This window comes from Thermobia domestica, chromosome 7 (assembly GCF_964235325.1).
Source record: "Thermobia domestica chromosome 7, izTheDome1.hap1.1, whole genome shotgun sequence".
NCBI classification, from domain to species: Eukaryota; Metazoa; Arthropoda; class Insecta; order Zygentoma; family Lepismatidae; genus Thermobia; species Thermobia domestica.
The window spans coordinates 203,211,528-203,236,398 of record NC_137460.1 but is presented as its reverse complement, the minus strand read 5'-3'; the positions used below and the strand labels follow the sequence as shown (position 1 = coordinate 203,236,398).

At 37.1% G+C, this 24,871-nt stretch overlaps 2 protein-coding genes across 3 annotated transcripts in view; one reads left to right on the top strand and one right to left on the bottom strand.

Annotated features, from left to right (window-relative positions):
• Positions 1 to 1,010, bottom strand: part of LOC145690673 (uncharacterized) — a 30,107-nt gene extending 29,097 nt beyond the window's left edge. The window contains exon 1 of one of the 2 annotated variants that reach the window (XM_081765808.1): positions 914 to 1,010. The gene's annotated coding sequence lies outside the window, so the exon portion shown is untranslated. The remainder of the gene's footprint in view (positions 1 to 913) is intronic. The other variant, XM_081765809.1, reaches the window with a different exon arrangement.
• Positions 1,011 to 1,838: 828 nt separating this feature from the next.
• LOC145689468 (uncharacterized) lies at positions 1,839 to 23,582 on the top strand. Its single transcript, XM_081763635.1, has 4 exons — positions 1,839 to 3,210; positions 3,425 to 7,248; positions 14,967 to 15,105; positions 18,346 to 23,582. Exons 1-2 carry the CDS (start codon positions 1,839 to 1,841, stop codon positions 7,051 to 7,053), a joined length of 5,001 nt encoding a protein of 1,666 aa, XP_081619761.1. The 3' UTR covers positions 7,054 to 7,248; positions 14,967 to 15,105; positions 18,346 to 23,582.
• Positions 23,583 to 24,871: the final 1,289 nt, after the last annotated feature.

Here is a 24,871-nt window from a genome sequence, read left to right as displayed (position 1 = left end):
AAGCACGAATGTCGTCTAACCGAGTCAGGGCAGAAGCGCAGCAGGGTGTCCAAATTAGCGGAGGGTGGGTCTGTAGGGAAAATAAAATGAAATCTTTGAGTTTTACGTCCCACGGTTATGCCGGTTAGGCTAAAGGAGACGGTGATGATGAGTAATGAATGAAATGGTGGAATGAATAAAGTGGGAGGAAACGGGAGAACCTCGAGAAAACCCACGCACACGGTGGGTCTGTAGGGAGCAGGCACATCAGCGACGGAAGGTATAAATGAGGATAATGGAAGAGCACACTTACATATATAATACTTTCATTATGACTCAAAATTCATTTCAATATGTTGTGTACTGACAGTAATTATTTATGTTCACACTATCCATTGACAAAAAAAAAAAAAGTTTCAGTTTCACATCATATTTTACCCATAAATTTTCTATTTGGTAAAATCGTCTGCTCCAGTAAACCCGGTATATGTCCAGACACTATTTATACACAAACGTGAAACAATTGTAAAATACCAACTATTACTTCTGGTGGCCCTGTTGAAGTTCCTCTATGCCACATGAAATATTATATCGCCCAGCGTTCAACCTTTTGGACAACAATAGGAAGGAAATTAATGAAATAACCATTTTCCAGCAATTATTTCAAGTAGTGCGCCTAAATTTTACCTGCACACTTGCATGTTTATATGTAAACTAATGTTATGAAAAATATATGGTTGGAACATTCGCCTGTATCTAATTTTCTTCAATAAATGTTTTATTCCAAGAATACGCTATAAAACTTTTAAGCTGCATATCAGACTCGTTCTTCATATTTCTACCTCACATACTACTTCGCCGAAATAATTACTACGCCAATTCATGAATAAGATGATCAAGGTAACGTCTTCGGTTTTACAATGATTAGGCCTACCGTTAAATTGTCGACCAGAACCACAGACCTCAATCCAAAGCCACCATCATTACCAACTATCAACATATCCGACATTATTGTGCCGATAAAGGTTGCCAGGTCGGTAAGTTAAAAGATGTCTCTATGTCTACTGTAAAATACATGTAAAAAATAATAAATAAATGTTTTTCATGAAAATATGTGTAGATACATAGTTAAATAAATTTATACAGAAGTCATCCGGCATTTCTTCAACTATGTTTGGTACTAGGTGCAAAACAGGATAATTTTTTTCACTGTTAAAATGAGTGTATAAATTAAGCAATGATTTACAAGTAAGGATTGGAATACAAGTATGGGATTGAAATACAAGTATCGTTGTACGTTAAAGTATATAAATATTTGGAATAAAATTAATTAAGAAGTTGAGATAAAATATGAAAATAATGTTGTTACAAATTGTAATTTTTACATGTACGAGGGTCATTCAGAAACTCAAGTACTTAATATGTAATAGTTAACGGCCCAGGATTTCTCTTTTTATTTTAAAAATTGGTAGCGACTGCATCCACACCCAGGTACGATATTAGTGTGAAAACTAGATGGAGGTTTTTCCATTTCTAGCCAATAGCTACTCGTACATCAGTTTTAGTGACGTCAAAAGGCAGAACGTCATAAACAATTTGTAACATGCTTTCTTATTGGGTAAGGAAATTAAATAGTGACCGTCTGCTATGTGTGGAAATCTAAATTAGCGCACGAAAGAAACTGACGCGGAGAACGGAAGTGACAAGTTCGAAGATAGTGTCGCTCTACCTTACCAGTGTACAAGTGATAGTTCGATTCTCTTAGTGTACCCCAACTCAAGTTTTGTGTGTGTAATATTTGTAGTGAAGTGTTTGTCTCCAAATAATCTCGTGATATTAGTGAACAATTACCCCGCCTCATGGCGGAGGTATCGGGAGGTGCTTCCCCTCCCCCCTCGATAGTGACTGTACCAATTAGTCCTAGCGGTAACGAGGTGCACATGGACGAGACTATTCCAATAGCTACCGAAGTCACAGTTAATTCCACCCCGGCGATTAATTTATATTTACCTCATCATGCTCCACCATATGTGGTTCATGTTGTACCAGCCTCTACTTCAGACCATAATGCAACTACGGTGCGTAAACACCCGCAAGTTCTCGGTAAAATACTCTTCCAAACGAAAGTGATGGGAGTTAAATCGTTTCAACCCACTGGGAAAAACCTTATTAAGATAGAATTTCATACTGGCCAACAGGCGAATGAGTTCCTTCAGCATGACCTCCTCAAAACCCATGGATGGTCGGCCTTCGTTCCGTATTACACAACCCGCTCTGTGGGCATTATTCACGGTGTATATCCGGAGTTTTCAGAAGAAGAAATACAAGCCAATCTAGAGTGTAGAGCACAAGTGATACACGTCAGACGCATCAAAAAGCGAGTGGATTCGGACATCCGAGCTACTCACTCCGTAGTAATAACTTTTGACTCCCAACGTCTTCCGGATTTTTGTTCACTGTATCATTCAGGACATACCGTACACACATATGTACCGGCAGTCAAACAATGCAGAGAGGGATGTTACCGTCTTGGCCACCTTCAGAGGGCGTGCAGATCAAAACAAAAACTTTGTTACCGTTGCGGAGCTCCTCATGACCCCAATGCATGTACGCAAGATCCCAAATGTATTAATTGTGGGATGCGACATATGGCCACTGATCCACAGTGCCCAGAACGAAAACGCCATCAACGCATCAACCAACTAATGGCGACAGAGAAAATTACATATAACGAAGCCCAAAAACTTATTCCCTCGACCAAACCATCTTCTCCTAAAACCTCCTCTAACCCGGTCAACAATTCCTCTTCTCCCTCTCACACACCGGATCTACCCTATATTTTCAAGGGCCCCTCCACGTCAGCCACTTCCTTCCAACCCGCACCCTCCCGCTTCACTCCACCCACTCCCTCATCAACACATCGAATTCCTCCTCGGCCTGTGGGAAGAACGCAGGACCAAAGCAAAAAACGTAGAGCGCCTCGGCAAGACGAAGAGAAGGGGTCGTCAGAAGAGACGATACACTCGTGTTTTACAGGATCATTAAACAGTAAACAACGTAGGACTCAGGAAGACTTACCAGAACACCCAGAAGAGAGCATACCCATACATCGTCGCAGGACGTTTTGCCATTCAAGGACCTCCGCCGTAACTGATCCTTCTCAGGACTCATTAACCACCTTTTTACACAACTTATTGGCTAGTATCGAAAAATATGCTGCTATCAATTATGGTATTCAATCCTCAACGCAACCCACAGAAGAATCTCCGCTCTATAAACTCTTACGCGAATACTTCCGAACTCTAGAGTATGGTCATTAACTCCGCCTTCAACATTTTACAATGGAACTGCAGACAACTCAGAGGAAAGGAACCCTTTCTCTGGCATCTATGCCGTATCTTTACACCCACGATACTACTTTTACAAGAAACATGGACTTCTTTAGACTATGCCCCAAGGATTCCTGATTATCGACTGTACAAACAGCATAGGATAGATGGTTATGGAGGAGTAGCTGTTGGTTTCCATAAACAGATTCCTAATGAGGAAATCCAACTGATAGATCTTCAACATCCTTTGTTGCAACCGCCAATCCAAGCACAAGGTTTCCGATACAACCAGTTACATATTCTAAACGTATATTCTCCACCTAACCAGGAAATTCCGACGAACCTCTGGACATACTTCTTTACGCAATGTAGGCCACCATGTATCATCGCAGGCGACCCGAATACTAAAAGTGTACTATGGGGATCATCGAGAAACAATAGGGCGGCGGACCACCTAATTGAGGCTCTGGAAAGACAATCATTATTAATAGCAAATGATGGAACGGCTACTCGCCTACCCAATTTGAATTCACCTCCTTCTGCACCTGACATAACTTTGCTTAGTGTAGACATCTACCTTCAACACACCTGGCAAGTGTACGGCTACACGGGAGGCAGCGATCACTATCCTATAATCACCAACTTGGCACACCTGCACGGAGCCCGATCACCATCTCCACCAGGCTACGCTTTTACACCGATGCCCCATGTCAACAGTATCTATGACAAGGAACACTATCAGGTATATATAGACTATGCAATCACTTCTTTGCAGCCTACAGACGGAATCAACTCACTACAACACTTGACGGATTCCATCGTCGCCGGCGCTCATCAGGCGGAACGAAGCAGGGAACCCCGAAGAGAAAGACTTCGACGTTATAAATATCCATGGTGGGATACTTATTGCCAAAAATTACTGAACAATAGTAAAAAGGCGCAGAAACAATATTTACATGATAGAACTCCGGAAACATACTTTCTATCAAAACAGGCACAGGCTAAACTCAAACAATATATACAAAGATGTCGTAAATCACATTGGCAACAGTTTTGCAACACTCTCCAAGCAGGAACCAGCGCAAACTCCATCTGGAAATTCATAAGGAACAATTTGTCGTCACGCCCTCTACAGGCAGCGCCACAGCTCAACCCCTCCTGGTTAGAGGAATTTCACTGCACGTTAACGGCCCCAACAGCCTTGTCTTCACGAACAGCATTGATGTCAAACCTTCCTACTACATCACTATCGCCTGCCCTCGCAACCATCTACTCTGAAGAATTTGCAGAAGCCTTATCTGCGGGAAGACACACGAGCCCGGGAGCAGACCGGATCACCTATCAGCACCTGCAAGATCTTCCAGCCTCAGGTCATCAACTACTACAGCAGTGCTATCAATATGTCTGGTCTACGGGACATATACCGCCCAATTGGAAATATCATTTAGTAATACCGATTCTTAAACCGAAAAAACCAGTGGGTCACGCCAACAGTTATAGACCTATTACACTGCTTCCCTGCCTCAGTAAAGTGCTGGAAAAAATTATATTACGGAAAATGGAATGGTACCTTGAATACCATAATATTCTTCCACCTACAATTATAGGAGCTCGTAAAGGTAAGGCTACGCACGATGCGCTCTCCACCTTTCTCATCGACATCTGGCAAGCCTTTCAACATCGACAATATGTAGTGGCTCTTAAATTGGACTTTGACAGAGCATATGATCGGATCAACCTAGATAGACTGGTGCAGCATCTTTCAGATACAAAAATACCATCTCAATTTATCAGGTATGTACACAATTGGCTGGTTAATAGACATATTAGTATAAAATATCGAGGGAAAATCTCTGACCCGCGCATCACCTCTCAAGGACTACCTCAAGGGTCATGTCTCAGTCCGCTTCTATTCAATCTTTACATGCTAGAATTTCACCTAGCATTGAGACAACATGTCAGAATCCTGAGTTATTTCGATGATCACTTAATATATGTACGCAGCTCATCTTTAACTGAAGCCAAACACAAACTTCAAGCCGCTCTACTATACATCCAACATTGGAACTTAAATAACGGTATGCACGTCAACTGGGAGAAAACTACCTATACCATTTTCACAAGGAAACGACAAGTTGGAAACTTTCGACTGCAAATAGACAACCACATACTGACACATCAACCACAGATTCATTACTTAGGAATTCACTTTGACTCCCGTCTATCTTGGAAGCCTCAATTAGCATCCCTTCAGGTCAAGATTCAACCTTACATCAATATCATAAGAAGTGTTAGCAACAAAAAGTGGGGGACGGACATAGGACCACTCCTTCGAATATCTCATCAATGTATAGAATCCATATTGAATTATGGCGGTTACCTCCTATCTCCGATTCCAGCGAGACTCAGTACTATACCTCTCCAACTTCAAGCTCTTACTCACCGCACGATATTCTCATTACCGCAATCTGCACCGACAAATGCTCTCTTAGAAGCAGCAGGTACAATACCGTATCAGATACAAACACAGTACACGGCTGCCCGATACATCATGAGCAGATTAGGAACTTCTTCATCTACAGTTATTCCGAAATTGGAACTGCTATATACACAAAATCGAACCGGTTCTTTACCGTATCGCCACAGACTTCCCTGGCTGTATCAGGCTTATGTTAACCTCCGCCGTTGGACACATGTTATCTATCGCAATCCTCGCCTGCCATGTTATAATAGTCAGTATACTACCACTCTTCAATCAGTGGAACTGGAATTTCCAATCACCACTAACAAAAGAACGAATCTCTTATGTCCGCGAAGCGTGGCGCCGAGATGGGAAAATTATATGGAGCAACATCATCCTTTCCGCACTCTGATCTATACAGATGCTTCCAAACGAACGCAAGGAAGACTGGAATATACAGGAGTGGGCATATACATACCCCACACAGCTCAGTTTGTAATTCAACGATTACCAAATCAAATGTCTATATTTCACGCAGAACTATGGGCTATTCGCACAGGCTTAAGACATGCAATACAGAATAAATATCGTTCCTTCGGCATCTGTAGTGATAGCCTTAGTGCCTTACAAAGTTTACATACAACGGCTTTATCGAATCGAGTATCATGGATTCATAGTAATATTAAACAACAACTTTCGATTCTTAGGGAAAGAGGTCAATCTGCCTCCTTTTTCTACAGTCCAGCACATCTCGACATACCTGGCAACACTGTTTCAGACATACTGGCAAAGATCGGAACACAGGAAGATCATATCATCAACATCCCTCTTCCATCACAGAGTCTACACGCTTTACTTCAGCATCAAAGACAAGAAAACTGGAGACGCTACCAAGAGCAAACAAGACATGGCAAAGGTGAACACTTCTGGAATATATTTCCAAGTCCTACGACCAAAAAGTGGATTTCACCCGAAGGTTGGACGAGGAGACACGTCTGCTTACTTTTTAGGTTATATCTAGGCTTAGCCCAAACGCCCTATCGTTTATATCAGCAAGGATACCGCAATACTCCTTCCTGTTACTGTGGAGATTCACAAGGAAGTCTACACCATCTCATCTTTCAGTGTAAGTTAACTCCTGCTTATCGTGATATCCTTTACATGGTTCTGTACCGGTACCACAACACAACACCAGTGAATGTGGCGTTTATCTTAGCGCATAATATACGCACCGTAGTTTATCATCTTCTCCAATACATAATAGTGAACAACATTTCACTCTAACAATACCTTTTACTACAATTCAGTGAACATATTTAACAAGATCAGTTCATCTTAGTGGACCGTATAAAGTGCACCAATACCGTCACAATCCTCAGTTTATAAACTGTCCAAAGGTGAAAGCCAGGGCAAGAAAGCAACAAGAAGAAGAAGAAGAAACTGACGACGCGTTTGAGAATGAGTCGGTTGAATTTCATGGTAAGCAAGTAAAATTCAAAGCTCCGCTTAGTAGTAGTTTTTTTTTTTTTTTTTTTTTAATTACCGGTATGTTATTTAATAACAGAACAATATTTTCTTGAATGTAGTTGTAAAGTAGTAATTTTCTTAAACATATTATGGTATGTTATGTGATATACTGATAACAACGAGATGGCTTAGATTAACAACGAGATTAGGTGCAGAATATAAATTCCGATTATTTTTGGAGTATGTTGAGGAGAAGTCCAGAAGCATGTAAAAAACAAAATTTACAGGAGAAATGAATGACGCAAGTATTTAGACGTAATGTAACCAAATCTATTATAAGCTAACCTAAACTAATCTAGGGTAGTGTTTAGCCTTGGAGGGGGGATAGGTTTTTACCGACTTTTTTGCGATATTCTATTCACATTGGTTTGGCTTAGATTAACCATTTAATTCAGACTTGCCGAGCGAGCGTCAGCGAATGAAGGCGGGTTAGACACCCGCAGGGCACATTCTCTTCTGTCTTCTTTAGTGTTGGCCCCCAATTACTAAAGAATTACCGTAATCTACCAGCAGAAATAAGCGAATTTCTATTACTTTTTTTGGAAAATTATGCTGGATCACTAAACTAATATAATATAACATAAACTAATCTAAACTAAGTTAATGTAAACAGAAATCACCAAAATTGTAAGTTTTTTTGGATATAGTATACATAAAGCCGCGTCAGTTCCCGAAGGAGCTGGACGCTCATACTTTTAGGGATTATTCATTGAGTATCTACGAACTTACCAAGGGGGTAACAAAGCGACTTTGATTTACTTATCAACTGATACGAAAATAAAAAAGAACGTACCTGTACTTTATATCTGCATGTGTAGTCCCCTTGTACTTTATCTATGACTATGTGTGCGTGTGGGGGGGGGGATTTAACGCATATCGCATGTCTTGTGCACATGGATACTTCTTAATATTGCACTACGTACAAAAATTTATGGTATTTCATGTAGAAGTGGTAATAGAACACAGAAGAAACGCAGATCACGGCGTTCTCATGTATACTATTACCGTTTTTTTTTTTTTTAAGGAAAAGATCTGGACCCCTTCTGCTAAACGTAAGCTTTATATTTTTAACCTTCATGGGAAGCAATTTGTTTATATTTCGTGGCATCGACTTGTGGTACGTTTGAAACCTGTCTAGTTTGTGTTAACTTTAGAATAAGGTTACTATCATACGTTACGGACAATATAGGTACTGATTAAGAATAGTCCGTCATAGAAATTGTAATTATGGGTTAAGTTCCAAAGTTGGGCGTCCGTTTCCAGGAAAATCTTTAAAATTTACAGGAAAGATATGGATAATTAGATCGTTTGTGTGCTTGATAATATATAAGAGTGTCGAAAAATCTGTTTATTTGTTATATATAAGCTGTTATAAACATGGGACTATACGGCGAGCGGAGGGAACTACTTGGCGCAAGGTAACCGAACAGTTGCATTGTGGGAAAGAAACGAGCATTTATGTTATCAACATGGCGAATGTACAACGGCAATGAACTAACAGTTTTAACATTTGTGAAGCAATGCGTTAATAACGAGGAAAATTTTTTAAAAGTTTGTGAAGAGCACGGATTAATGAACCTAATAACAAATTGCAGAAAGTGTGGAAAGGAGATAGCGGAAAAACGTGGCGAAAGCGGACGCCAAACTTCAAAATAAATGCCGTAATTGTAGATTAAAATGAGTCTGTGCATGTAAAGAGGAATGTAGTTATAGGATAAAAGCCCAGGTTTTTCTGAAAAACCCGACCCATATGGGTTTTTTCGTTTGTTTTTTTTTTTTTTTTCGAAATATTTCAATGCGTTTGCGGCAAACGTGTTAAAATGTGACTTACGTTTTAAGATAGTCAATGTCACAACTTGCAACAATTTTTTTATTTACTGGTGTTTTGAAAAATGGCCGTCATTTTGAAATTTTTCATCGGATCACCGAGAAAATCTATACAGCTAATTTAGAGTGTCTCGTGCTTCTACTCTGAAAATTTCAACTTAAAAGACCGAAAATTAAGCTTTGTAGCGTGGATGCCCGTTATTTTGAATAATAATAATAATAATAATGGCCGCCGTTTTGAAATTTTACGTTGGTATGCCTCCAAAATCTAAACAGGAAATTTAGCGTATCTCGTGCCTTGTAGCCTGAAAATTTAAACTTAGAAGACCGAAAGTTGTACCCTGTAGTGTGTGATACAGGCAGATACCACACACGTGGAGACATGTAGATCGTGTCGAGAAGGAGCCTCAGTGACGTTCGCCAAATGTGAATGCCAAATATATTGAATTAAAACTAAGATATCTTTCATGTTTTAAAATGTCGAATATGAAATAAATATTTCCCAGCGTAAAATAAATGATTTTATTGTTGAAGTTGACTTCCTATACTTTGTGCGTTCAATTACGGGGATTTCCCGAGCACTTGTTGCAAGACAGTTCTTTCCCGAAAACTAATTTTAAAAAACAAAGGTATAATTCATATTTTGTAAAGTTATCTAAATGTTTTAAATCAAATTATATATCTTCCAGCGTAAAATAAATAGTTTTATTGTTGAAGTATTCACTTCAGATGCTTTGTGCGTTCGTTTATGGGAATTTCCCGAGCGCTTCTTTCACAACGGAATTTTTCCGAGGATGTAGCTTTCTTTACTGTACATTCAATCTTCCACTAGTATGGAAGTATGAATTCAGCACTTGAAATAGTTAGCGTTACGTAGTCGTCAGAGCTCCAAGTATTAAGCGTCTTAAATTTGACAAGAATTTTTACACTATTGCTGCTGTTGATTCTACAGAATGCATATTTGAAGAGTAGCAACAAATGAACTGAACTAAGCTGCTGCTGTTGGAAAACCAAATTTTACTGAAGAATAATGATTACTTGTATGTCTATAATTATAATTACTTGTGTTTACCATCAAAGGTAAGAAGTCATTCTGATAGTTTTACTAATGTATTTACATATTTCCTGGTAGTACCGGCACCTATGCAGTGACGTAACTAGGGGAACAAACGTGGCTAATTGGGCTTGTTCCCCGGGTGCCTAATTGGGTAAATATTTGGGGGGTGCTAAGTTGAGTTCTTGCCCCGAGCAACAACTAGCGTATTTACATCATTGCACCTATGCCCTTAAATCCGTAAAACCTCGATGTCGCCAAGTTGGGAAGCACACTATTCACGGAAAGTATTTTCTATTTTACTTCAAACAGGCTATAAGCATAATCCATACATTAATTTGCTCCACAATTATCCCAAACTAAGGTTTTTTTTTTTTTTTTCACTGCATTCAGAGATTTATGAAGGTGTTATGTTGAATGTTAATGTGTGCCTTAACGTGAAAGCATCTAATTCGCCCAAGAAAAGTCCAAAATCTGGGGGAAAAAATCATTTTCAATGTGATCACCTTAGTTGTACTAATGATATACTAACAATAAGCCACGTGGGTTTTTTAGATGGGTTCAATACGAAAAAAAAACGGGTTTTTTCGGGCTAGGCCGCTTAGGCAAACCCTGACTTGTCATGATTTCATACTAGTAACGTTTCACTTGTAAAGATAAAATATAGCTTCTGTACACTGTGCAGATGTACATTGCCTTTGAGTTAGAAGTCGCTTACCTTCAAAACAGGCTTGTAAACTTTTGCAATTTCAAGAAAATGAATCCCACGTACGGTACCATTTTCCCACGCTGAAAATAATATTTTCATTTTCTTTTCTGTATTTTCAATTCATTTACCATTTACCACACACTGTTCGCCTGTTTTACATACCGTGTCTTTCGTAAAATTTCAACAACTGTCTCTCGTTATTTTTCAATAGTTCTATATAACTCACACATGATATTTGACAGCCTTAACATACACGCTCCTTTCGCGGCATTGTCTCCGCGAAATAGTCCACCTCCACCTCCACATACACTGCCGCTTAGAACTTACAAACTCAACCATTTTCTTAGCTTTTACTACTCCCGTTACCTGACTTTCATTCATTCTTCCTCACAAACTTAAATAAATTCTCCAACTGACCCGACAAATTTCCTAAGATTGGTCCCGCGATATAGCACTTAACCCTACTAATTTCCTACGGCGCAGTATTTCTGCACCATGTACGGAATCTTTTATGTTTATATGCACTGTCGTTGTCAATATGCGCACCTCTGTTGCTAACGCGCCTGTTCCCTTGGCGCGGGCACCCTTGCTACGCTTTTGGCCTGATTCACTTACATAGCAATCTCGCTTTTAACTGCTCCTAACACAAGTTGATGTGTGTATGTATATATATATTTTACTCGTACCCTTAGAAACGATTTCTAAGGCACTTTGAGTGAATTTCATGGCAATAGCATAGCACGCAGTTATTTCCTGGGTACATCAGTTTGCATGCTTATTGTCAACCTATGCACAATAATTTGGGCATGTGCCAGATTAATAAGGACCTAGAATCTTAGGGAATCATTTAAGGCAAAAAAATTGAAAGGGAAATGGTTTATTATTCTCAATCAGCACCTTAAATTACTTCACAAATGAAGACTGCTTGATTTGGAACTTGATATAACAACAATCATGCAGGTTAAGAATCTGAGATCATACCTTATGTTGCAATGCATTTCATTCTTTTATGATTAAATATACTCTTACGACCTTCAAACATTTCTTGCGGGACGAGTTTCATTCCTGTGTACAGATTGATTTTTGGAAGGCTTAACTCATGCTCCTCGTTATGACATATGCTATAAAGACTGTCAAGCAAAAGACTACTAACCGTCCTGTGCCAGATGACCACTAGTATGCAAGTACTATCTCTAACCGAAGCTGGAGTCCGGTGGTGCTTCTGTAGGGAGCATGTGCATCGTCAATGAAAAGGACTGTATAAACAAAATTAGTGGGAAAAACATTTTTGTGGTACAGAACCCCATGCCCATTTCTTTGAGACACTTTTATGACCACACGTTTCCTTACCACAGTACTATTGCAGACCTATTTTATTATAGTTTCCTTATGGAGTATTACATCGTAAAGACCAGACAGTTTGCTTTACGGCTTCGTCATTATAACTCATGTTAGAGGCAATGTACTCATGTATGCATTTTTTTTTTATTATTATTATTTGTTTATTTACTGGTCTTGGTCTTTTGGAATAACATTAAGTACTGGCACTTTTTTTTTCAACATACCTCAAGTTCAATCAAAGTGATAAAAATAACATAATGAAATCATATTTACCATATAGTCCTTCAAAGGGGGTATCGTACACAATATAATATACAGAAGTTGCGATGGCTCAGTGGTCACCCCTGGTGCTGGGGGTCTCTGGTTCGATCCCAGCTCGCGCCAAGTGAACTTTGTGGTGAACAAACACCGTGTGCGTGGGTTTATTCGTGGTTCTCCCACTTCCTTCATATCACCATTTCTCATTACCACCGTCTCGCTTACCCTAGCCGGCATAATCTTGGGACGTAAAACTCAAAGTTTTCCTTTCATTTTACAATATATACACTCGAAACGACTGTTTTTATTGGTGTAGTATAATGTGAATGACAGTGATACAAGTTGGACATGCGGCGCCCCAATTCTGTGCTGCACTCCTATTTGCCACTTGCATTTCTCACTAGGTTTTAAAGCAAATTCCCTTGTATAAAGATTCCTGTTAAAACTAGGTCTAAAATATAGTTAGGAACTTCAAAGTAATACTAGAAGTTAATTTTATGCACACACACACACACATATAGTAAGTTGAGTTTCAGTCTATAGAGTTTGAGCGATTTTCCTTCCTTTCTATTGGTATGTCTTGCCATGGAATTTGTTTCGGGACAGTGAAAAGGCAGATATGTGATTGAACACTATATTTAAAGTTTCTGTGCAGGTGGAAAAAAAAATCATTTTTGTTGATTTTTTTATTTAAATCGATTTGTTTCATTTAAATCAAATCTGTCTCCTCGTATAATACAAGTCGCGAACTGAAGAAAAAACATTAGGAATTACTATTAAATGCTAATTATGCTATTTAAGTGAAAGTATTGGGGTTAAATTTTGAATTATCCCCAATCGTTAACCTATATCAATCCCAAACAATGTTTCTTAACCCTTTTAAATTATGGCTCTTTTTAAAGGTAAATTATAGACTTGCAGTCAAGCAGCTACAGCATCATCCCTATTTATTCTAGGATCATGGTACATACATCACTCTCTTTAGAACAGAACAGCTTTTGAAAGGGTAACATTCACATTTCCCTATCATGTCCCTCAAGCGGGAAATTTTGAGAGTAATAGGCATTTTTTTAACTTTTTTGTTAACCTATATCAATCCCAAACAATGTTTCTTAACCCTTTTAAATTATGGCTCTTTTTAAAGGTAAATTATAGACTTGCAGTCAAGCAGCTACAGCATCATCCCTATTTATTCTAGGATCATGGTACATACATCACTCTCTTTAGAACAGAACAGCTTTTGAAAGGGTAACATTCACATTTCCCTATCATGTCCCTCAAGCGGGAAATTTTGAGAGTAATAGGCATTTTTTTAACTTTTTTGTTAACCTATATCAATCCCAAACAATGTTTCTTAACCCTTTTAAATTATGGCTCTTTTTAAAGGTAAATTATAGACTTGCAGTCAAGCAGCTACAGTATCATCCCTATTTATTCTAGGATCATGGTACATACATCACTCTCTTTAGAACAGAACAGCTTTTGAAAGGGTAACATTCACATTTCCCTATCATGTCCCTCAAGCGGGAAATTTTGAGAGTAATAGGCATTTTTTTAACTTTTTTTTTTTTAATTTTGATCCACTCTGGATTCCCCTATGTTAACGCACAGATCTCAAAATCATCTGGGAAATACTAAGGGTTATGTAAACCTCGAAAACTGCTAGATGGTTTTCGTAGAATAGTTGTACCTTTTGGTATACAGTATAAATCCGGTTTTATACTTTTGAAGGGACCTAACAGAAAAAGAGAAAATGGTGAAAAGCTTTTCAGCTATATATAATTAACAGTATATAGATTGACAGAGATTATTTGCGATTAGTTTAAATATCTAGCAGTAAAGAACAACATTAAAGTAAACAATTTTCAGAATACATTTTTTACATCTAACTGTTAGTTATTTCTGTCTGGCTATGTATTATTCAATTTGCATAGCAATGGAAGATATTTATGTAATACTATTAGTACTTTTGAAGTTCAATATACAGTTAACTTTTTCCTGTATCCCAAGTTCTTTTTTAAATTTAATTAACCATTTCTCCTCTACATTCGCTAGTTTACAGGATGTGAATGACGGAATACTCAAATTTTCCTTAACGTAAAAGCGGGAAGTGGAATATATTGTGAACGTAGAGAAACTGAAAAGGCCGAGAAAAATGGTGAGAAAACTTGAATTCTGAAAACTGGTATGTATCTTAATAATTACTAGGGTAAATATTAGATACCTACTTGCAGATTATTCTATTAATTAATAAATAAACAGAGTCGATCAAATTCAAAATTACTTTTAACCATGGCCATCTTGAGTATGTGACACGTTTGCTGTGGTCTTCTAAATGTGGGAACACTATTCTGCGTACGAGTTGCAGGGGGAAAAGATCCTTATGCTAGCACTTAGAATAGCATATTTATCTGTTTATTTCTTTGTTATTTATTTGTATATATATATATCTATATATATATAATTGTTTTTCGGTTACAGGGTGTCTAGCAGTTATGCCTGGATACCGTAGTAAGTTAAGTACGTGTCATCGCTAAAATGAATAGGATGTGTAACTTCCAGTTTCCCCAAATACAGTAATCGAAGAATTCAATGGATGATGCTTAACGTGTGACTCACCGTAAGTTTGCAACAATAATTGCATCTTGCTTAAGTAAGAGTAGAATGCAAGGCCTAAATACGAGTATAGAGAGGTTGATGTAAGCTCAGAGCAGTAATGTAGAATTTGTACGTGAAGGTGATTGTATTTTGTCATACTGTACATAAAGACATATACCTGAATGAAGAAATGAAGTGTGTTTACATTCGATCAGCAAATTAACATTTCAAGGCCAATATTATATCTAAATTTACTTTGAATATAACAAACATAGTAACAAAATGAAAACCCATGAATATTTATCTTAATAGTGCTGTTCAAATACATATTTTTAATATCTTCTTTTTTAAGGTTCCCTTGTATTCAAAGTTTCATACTTCTAATGAATAAGGTGTCAAAAATTTTATTTTCATATTTTAAAATTTAAGTATTTCCGTATTTTTCGAAATATACGAGACGTGGTCAAAAGATACGGTGAATAATTTTACCATATTAGAAACAAAGTAATAAGCTTACATGGAATTTGATTTAATCTCCTTCAAAGTACTGACCTTGGCTAGCAATGCACTTATCGCAACGTTGAATCCAAGACTGGAAGCATTCCTGGAAGGCTTTTGGAAGGGCGTTCAGCTGCTCTGTCGTAACCCTCTTGATGTCAGGAATGGTGTCAAAACTTTTTCCTTTAAGCACACTTTTAATTTTGGGGAAGAGGCAGAACTAGCATGGTACTATATCCGGAGAGTACTGTGGATGTGGACAAACACCAATATTTTTATCGGTCAAAAACTCTTGTTCGTCAGTCAAAAGTCGGAGAATGAATTTCGCACCCACTCTTCTCATTGGCAAATCGGCGGTTAAAATGCTAAAATTGTGAGATGCTAAGTTTTTCGGTAAGCTCTTAAATAGTTATTCGCCTATTTGAACGAACAAATTTTGCACTTTATGCACGTTTTCTTTTTTGTGGTTAATCGACGTCCCGAAGATTGCTTATCCTCTACCGATTCATTCCGCTTTTAAATTGTTCATACCACTTGTAAACAGTCTTCAGAGTTACAGCATTATCAGCATACACCAATTCAATATTTCGTGAGTTTCTTGGCACTTATCTGCAACTTGAAACAGAACTTAATATTCCGCGTTGTTCGAAATCCATGATGCGCGAAAGACACGGTAAACACGACCTCCCTCTAGCGGCTCTGGACGTGGACTGACAAGTCAGAACGTGTTTCATCTTGACGCTGGCTGTCTCAACGGATCAACTATCGAACAAATTACATCAAATGAGTGTAGCGTCAGCAGTTGCTGCTTAAAAGGGGAAAAAATCATATTTTTGATCACACATTGTACCTGAGAGCTGTTTTCATCCCTGCATTCAAAATTGTGAGATTGTAGAAGTTCGTTTTCTTTGGATTTTATTTGTTTCTTGCGCACTGAATAAACTTTTTTTTTTTTTTTATTGACGTATTTTCAGTAATAATTCTATTTTATTTTATGTATTTATTATCTACACTGAACTAATAGTTTACAGTTCCACGTTAATTGAGGGTCCAATATCTAGTGTTAGTGGTTTGGTCTATGAAATTCAGTTAATCGTGAATTACCTTTTAACAGGCTTCGAGCCGTATGCTTGAGCTTGAATTAATGAGGAATGTGTTCAGGGAAGATCATTGGACTATATCTGTGTTCCACGTTCCGAGTAGTGAATGGAATGAGGAAATACATTGTCCGTTGTTATATGCACTACAGAACAAGCCCATTTCTTTCGTCTTAAGGTAGTTCACAATGTATTTTTACAATTCAGGCACTAAAGAAAACTAAACATAATAGATTTATTTTATTTTTACCCGATTATTTGTCACAGATTTTCTTTCATTTATTTATTTATTTCATTGTTACATACTTAGGAAGTATCGTAGTAGAATTGAGGAGTTTGATGTAATAAGGGCGTAAGCCCTACGCTTAAAAGGTTACTCCCTTTTTGCATCAAATGCATGAGTGGTTTTTATCATGCTTGTTAAGCCTCCTGTCAAAATTTCAACTCGATATCGGAATAAAATGCTGCATATTACATTATTTTATGTAAGAATAAAACTCCACTTAAATTTTCAACATCGTTTTCTCCAAATGCATATTTCAGACTTACGCCCTTATTGCATCAAACTCCCAATTAATATTTAACTATTTTCGAGGTTTATTTTTAAAAATAGGTAAATTGAAGTATTAGGTTCACCATGCTTAAAACTAGCCGTTTATGCAAGATGTACATTACTAACAATTAAAGGACTAAGGAGGGAGTAATTAAAAGTTTTAACGGAGAGCTTTCGAGGGAAAATCAATTAAACTACTGTACAGTTAACGAAAGTTGGCTTCTGACAGGTTGACAGAACACGTAGTATATTGGAAGCGCTGTTATCAAAAGCTCTGCAACTAACTTAGAATGTTTAACTCATAATTTTATAATTGTAATAATACGAAAGGAACATCTGATTTCCAAATAATAACTATAATAGAACTTAGAATATTAATATTCTACAAGAAGATTAAAGAAGGGTTAACACAATTTTCTAAACGTATGCAGCTCCAATATTTCTCTTCATCTAATGCAGAGTCTTCACAATCTTCTAATACTGAATCGAAGTTGGATTCGAACACTGTGTTAAAAAGAAGGTACTTTTTAACCCATTAAAATATACTTTAATTGAACTTCTGCCTTTATAACTTAACAAGGGTATTTCTCAAACACATCCACAAATTATAGTGAGTTACTGCTTCTCTGTACTTCGAATACAAATTCTCGTGTAACAGTCAAGTAAAAGACTTTTTCTCTGAGTGTAATTGGAAGACGCATGCAGAACAGAAAATTAAAACTGCAAATGATTTACTAAACTCTGTTTCGTGCTAACGTGAAAAAAAAAAATAAAAAAAAAAACTAATTCTTTTATTTAAACAACATTAAACAGAATACGTGAGTTAAATAAAGTGTGAAAATATTTCTGAAGCCGAAGCTGTCTTTTGCTGTCTAGAAGTCGAAGGCAACAGAATTGGTTCCCGAAATTACACTAGGAATATAATAATACCGTTGTGATTCCCAAGACACATACTATATAAGTATTAATTATTCTTAATATAATTGCTGTATAATCGTTGAGTGATAACTATTTGTTTTGCCTTATTTTTTCTTGTGATATTGTTGCATACTAGAATGTTAGTTTCTCGATATTTTAGAAATGGTTTTCATTGTTTCCAAAACTTTTTTTGTAGGCGAGTTGCAGTACACAAATTGTCACATTCCTTGTAAGGAGCAGAGAATGAAGAAATTTATTGTTATGTATGATGTGCACAAGCCTGGAAGAGAGAATGGAGTCAGTTGGATATCAATCTGTGGTGCTTTTGATCAGTTGTGAGCATCCTTTTTGATATCTTGGTGTTGTTCATTGAAATCAACGGACTTACACAAGCTGGAAGTGTGAACGAGTACTCAAGTGCGACCAAATAGAACATTCACGAAATTGAGAACATGATAAAAATTCAATTTTTGAAACAAAATATACTAATTGGTAAATTTAAATTTACTTAACATATATGATAGACAAAGCACTTCATATTTGCTTAAATCAGTAGTTATGGAAGTTTTTGAAAAGTTTCCACGTAGTGTCAACGCTTATTCAGGCTCACATGAAACTTGTCAAGTGTAATGTAAGCCTGCCATTTGCTCAGTAGAAATCAAAACACGTATTTATTTAAAAAAAAAAAAAATTGTCGGAACTCTTGCAATTCCAGTTATTTTCCCTTCTTTTATAATGGCTTCATTTGAACAACTTGTTGAATTTATTGCCCGTTTGTTACAATACGTGCATGGTGTGTCGTACTTTGTATTCGTTTTACATGTAGGTTTATAACTAGCCAAATATTTCTTTTTATGAATAATCATTAAAATTGAGAAAAAGAGGTTTATAATTATTAGAAAATATCTGGGTATGTTCTAAGTTAAGAGCTAAGATATAAATTCCATATTAGCGGTACAAATCTGAGATGACATACATCATTCTCTGTACTGTATAAACTTGTTAAACTGCATTTAGATAATTGTAAATAATAAGTAGTTTATTATCGAAAATTAGGTTTTTATTCCTGCCTATAAAGATAATCAAGAAAGTTCTGAAGCTTTTTCACCCACCACCTTCGAACATCGATATGTCACCTAAGACGTACCTGGACGATCAAAAATAATCCCCATCAGCATCAACACCCTCTTCCTACGTTCTGGAAGGTCATGGATTCCATCGTAATAGAACCTAATGAGCCGTAAAACAAAGGAGGTATCAAGTGCATTTTGCATCTCTACTAGGGATTTGAACTGGCGTCCTCTAAGGTGATTGTCCAAGGAATGGAACAGGTGATAATCGGATGGTGTAATGTCCACAGAGTATGGCGGAAGCAATAGTATTTCCCATCCAAGGTTTAGAATGGTGTCCCGGGTCATCCTAGCCACGTGGGGCTTAGCGTTGTCCTGCAACATGAGGTCCCCTTTGCGATTCAGAAGTGCTGACTCCAGAGTTTTAAGTTTTTCTTCAACACGGCTCAACTGCTGACAGTACACAGTTGCGTTGATGCTCTGACTAGCTGGTAGCAGTTCCAGATGCACGATGCCGCGAGCAGTCCACCAAACACACAAGGAAGACCTTCTAGTGCTGTGCTGGTTTCGGCTATTTTGAAACCAGTTAATGGGATAGTAACGAATAATAACGGCTCCGTGGAGCTTCGTACAAGACCCACTTCTCATCACATATCAAACCCTGTTCAAAAATGGCTCCTTCCTGAGACGAGACAGCAAAGAAACGCAAGTATCTGCTCGCGTTGCCTTCTGGCTCGAAGTCAAATTATGTGGGACCTATCGACTCAGTTTGTAGTGCTTTCCAAGTTGTAGGTGCTGCCGAATGGTTTCTCCACTCATACTGAATTGTAGTCCCAGTTCCTCACATATCTGGCCACTGTTCGCCTGAATTGTACATGTGGTGGTCTTCCGGCACGTGGTGCGTCTTCGAGTGTTTCGTCACCGTCCTTAAACTTGTTAAACCACCACTGCACTTTCTACGTAGTCACGATACCCTCACCAAAAGCGTGGCATATTTTCCGCCGCGCTGCAGCGGCATTTGGCCCCATTTTCAACTTGTACAGCATACACACCCTTGTGACATTCTGTTCCATGTTCATTCTGTCCTTACGCAAGTTCACGGTGTAACTCGACTGCCACGATCCCATAGTATGTTGGATATACCCATACCAAGAACTGACCTTCGCCTTATCTCCATTCGCATTCAACTTACGGTGTCCTAGGGACAATTTAACGCAGACCTCCACAAAAACTGACAGAACTTTGTTGGTTACCTTTATAATATTAGTGAATATATTTACGTTTAGGTGCGTGTGTTACACTTCGGATTTAGTTAGTATTTCTAATATGTTTTGATTGGGAATAGCTTCAAACATCACCATATTCTTTGATACCAATGAGCCATGCCGAGCATCTCATTTCCAGGATTCAATATATTACCCAAATCTATTGAATGTTTAGAAATATATGTATAATCTTTACACTCTTCGAAGAAAGAATGGAGCCAGTTGAAAATCAATTCGTAGTGCTTTTAACCAATTATTAGCATCTATTTTCATATCTTACTGTAGTCCATTGATATCGTCGATCTTAGACAAGCTGGTTTGGAAGTGCATTATATGATTCATGTAATATTTTCTTTCTGGTTAGATCATTGGTTCATATCAGACAGGACATCACCATCAGTGAAAAGTTATTTACATTTTTTTAACGTACGTTGTAGTACGACTCTCCTTTACGTATAGACTCGTCAAAGGTCTGATCTTATACAAGTAATGAGAACAGTGTTATAATTCCTATCTGGTTTTATGCACATAAAAACATCTGCTACATTCCCTGAATTTAATTGCCTCCCATCTCTGTATCCTTTTTACCACACGTGTGGAAGGCGTCATAACCGTCAGCACGTCAACCTTTGTCAATGTACCGCAGCGATCACCATGTTGTATGTGTGATGTCTTTCCTTGTGTTGTGGTGCTTCCCGCGAAGTGGTCACTTTTGACGAAGAGGTCGCCACGAAGTCCCGGAAAACATTGTTGTGGACTGCACCCACTTGCCACTTCAATCTCGATCCATGCACGTGGTTCGTGTTTCCGAAACATATTGTTATGGCGCATCAAATTGCCTTCTCTAGAACATTGCTTGTTTTGACTGAATAACACATAGTCGTTATCTCTCGCCATACTTCATCGTCTCACATTCCCTTATCACCTGCGGAACTCCTGTATTGCTGAGACACATCCTTCTGACGTGTAAACAGTGTCGCCGTTACTTTTCTAAGCTCTGTATTTGGGAAAGTATATATATATATATATTTTTATCTTTTTCACCAAGTAAATATGAAATTGTGCAGGTCTCATACACTATAAATTTCTTCACAGACAAGGATTAGAGAAACGAACATGTAAAATACGAATCATTTGATATAAATTTAATTTAAGAGTATTAGAAGAATTATGTATCTCTCTAAAATGACTACTTCCTTCGAGGTGGAGATGATGTGTTGTTTTCCTGATATTGCTAAGTTTTGGTGTGTATCAATGAAAAGTTCAGTTGTGAAACTACAATCACCTTAAATACAAATTATTTTAACGCGTGATAACTGAAATCATCAATTGTAAATGTAATTGAATTAATTCATAAATTGAAGGAAATGTTTGTATTATGGGTAAGTTTATTAGATATTGTAGTATCTACATCTTTATTCCTTATTTCATAAGTTGTATGCTTTTGGTGTTGCTAACTTTGAACAGCGATCATCATGTTTCAACAGTATACGCAACAGTATGAACAACATTGCGTACAATTGTTTGCTTAGGTTGAAGAAAAGAATTATGACACCATAAATTTATCTGTGAAATGGGGTATATTTACCATACATGTTTTATAAGGACTTCGGGTTTTTTTTTTTTTTTTTCACGTTAAAATAAATGGCTCAATCTCTGAAGTTATTGATAAAGGAATATTTAGGGCTCGCATTCTCATTTTTGGTGAGGTGTCTTGTATTGTAATTTCAGTATTTTTGATTTTTACGTGTTGTGTAGAATTGAAGAATAGGATCATGATAACCAAAATATTGTAGTACTTGTAGTTTAGTTTCATTACTTTTTTTCTTCCATCCTCTGTCTTAAGTTCCAGAATAGAAAAAAAGCTTTTCAGTAAAATCCACATAACCTTGTACACAGGTATGTAAGAATTCTGAATATGTAAGATTTTCTGAGGAAATCTTTTTTTCTTTCTTTCTTTCTTTTTTTCTTAGAATATTGAGCTATAACACATGGCGAAATAAAATTCCACTATATCTGGTTTCTGGCTCCTTCCTTCTTACGATAGATATTTTGCTCATTTTTTTTTTTTTTTTTTTTTTTTTTTTTTTAACTTCAAAGATAACATACTGTATCTACAAATTATTAAACATATAGGATGTTTCAAGGGAAAAGGGCAATACTTTGAGAAACGGTAGTATGACTAATTCTAAACAGACAACTTCATATGGGCATTGGTCGTATACTGAATGGTTTGAGAGCTATTGGTTGTGAACCACTTTTTATCTTAGGCTGCTTATTACTCAGTCTGTCGTCACTTTACAGCGGTGAGACATAACGCACTTAAAATTTGATGGAATGACTTTTCCAACGGTTTGCAACTTGTGGCAGGTGGTGTCTTTGAAAGGGAAGTTGTAGAGTACATGTAACATTAATTTAAGATTTATTTAAGGGAACTGTATGGTAACGTTGATTTCCAATTTCCTTCAATAACTTCCCTTCCAAGATTAACTACAGAGCGAGCAATAAGCAACATAAGGTCAGAAATTGTTCGCAATCTGTAACTCTGAAACCATTGAGAATAGGGCTCATATTCAATTAACTTTTTTGCTTAGAGTCACCTATGTTGACATTTATATTCCAAAGTATTCCTCTTTCTCCCTGAAACACCATATATACAAGCTGCTTTTTCACGTATTTTACCGCTTTGTTGAAATTCGTATTTTACCAATATCGAAATGTTATTTTTGTTCATTCTGTACGTGATCAGAAAGACTAAATCATACCTATTCTGCGTTTCTTCGTCATAATTTAAGTGCTTTATTAATGTTTCATAAATATTTAGAAAGTACTTATTTCACGTCGCTTATGCTTAAATATTACCAATATGACTAATTTATTTTAGTTTTTAATTTTAACTGGATCTTAAGTTCTTTATTGTAATCCTTGTACAAGAGTTCATAATCAATTCGAACATTTCATCATTTCCTCAAGCTGAGTATATTTGGAGGATGTTATTAAAAATTTGCGAAGCAAAAATATAATCTGTATCATTTACTAATTTACTCTAAGTTTATTGTCTATACTCTATCAGATATTTAGCGAAAAATTTCTAGTTGCCAATGAAGTATTCTCAAAAGCATTCGACGAAAGAAGGCATTGAATTACGATAAATTTAAATAAGAAAATAAATTTAGGCCAAGATAAGAAAATCTGAGTCGTATTAAATTGTTTGCCATTTAAAAGTTTCATCTACAATATTCGTGTTCTGTTTTGGTGGTAGTAATCGCCTTTTCACGTACATATCTTAGTAGTACCTCAAGTGCTCCTTCTTTGCACGAGTAGGACAATGTTTATGCAAAGACTTGAAAATAAAGAAATCAATGAGAAAAATAGCGAAAGCCAAAGTCAGCTACCATGCACGGGAACATTAAGATTTATGCAATTTGAAAATAAATAAGTGAAATAACTAAGAGCAACGTCAAAGAAGTTGTCCCTGTGATATGCCCCTTCTTGCGTAAGCTTAGGTTTAAGTGTAGTTAAGTAAGACCAATACCTGGGCCGATGCCGCCTTTGTCCATTTTTGTGTTTTTCACCCAGTCTCATCCCCCCTCCCTAACGATGGGGGTTGAACTTACCATTAACAGTATCGTCGGTGTAACTGTAATCACAATGACACCGAAAACTATGGATTTGACACTTATATTGGTCTTCTTTATTTTTATTTTTTTTATGTCGCTCCTCTTTATTTATTTATTTATTTTTTTTTTAGAGCTGGTCTGGGTGTCTTACCGTCACAGTACTTTTTCCCTCAGATTTTAAGTCACACGTGTATGAAGTTGGGGTTAAATTCAGAATTATGCACATCGACTTATATATATATATATATATATATATATATATATATATATATATATATAGCTATATATATATATATATATAGCTATATATATATATATATATCAATCATAGAGTAACATTCATAAGATTTAACCAGCATATGTCCTACGAGGGGCGTTTCATATTGATTTACACTTTATTTTTTATTTTATTTATTTTTATTTTTTTAACTTATAAGAACCTTCATGCCTCAGCAGATACATTCGCTTTCTTAACATTGTTTCCATTAAGAACCGTCGTAGCAACTTCTCTGTGTCCTTTGCGAACCACTTTTTCGGATTCTGTTGCATCCACGTCCGGACAGCGTCTTGCAGTTTCTGGAAGTCGGCGAAATGATGTCCACGCACCGGTTTCTTCAATCCCTCGAAGGGTGTAATCAGAAGGGACCAAGTCAGGAGAATAAGGTCGGTGTGGCATCACCTAGAACCCCAGCTCATTAGTGGCAGTTATGGTTGTCCGACTCGTGTGGGAACGAGCGTTATTTGTGTTGCAGAAGCACACCTTTCGC

Excerpts from the sequence above, each read along its gene's own strand:
- LOC145689468 (XM_081763635.1), top strand. The coding sequence starts at position 1,839 with ATGGCGGAGGTATCGGGAGGTGCTTCCCCTCCCCCCTCGATAGTGACT. Across the intron at positions 3,211-3,424 it reads ATATGCTGCTATCAATTATG|ACTATGCCCCAAGGATTCCT; the intron begins GTATTCAATCCT and ends GGACTTCTTTAG.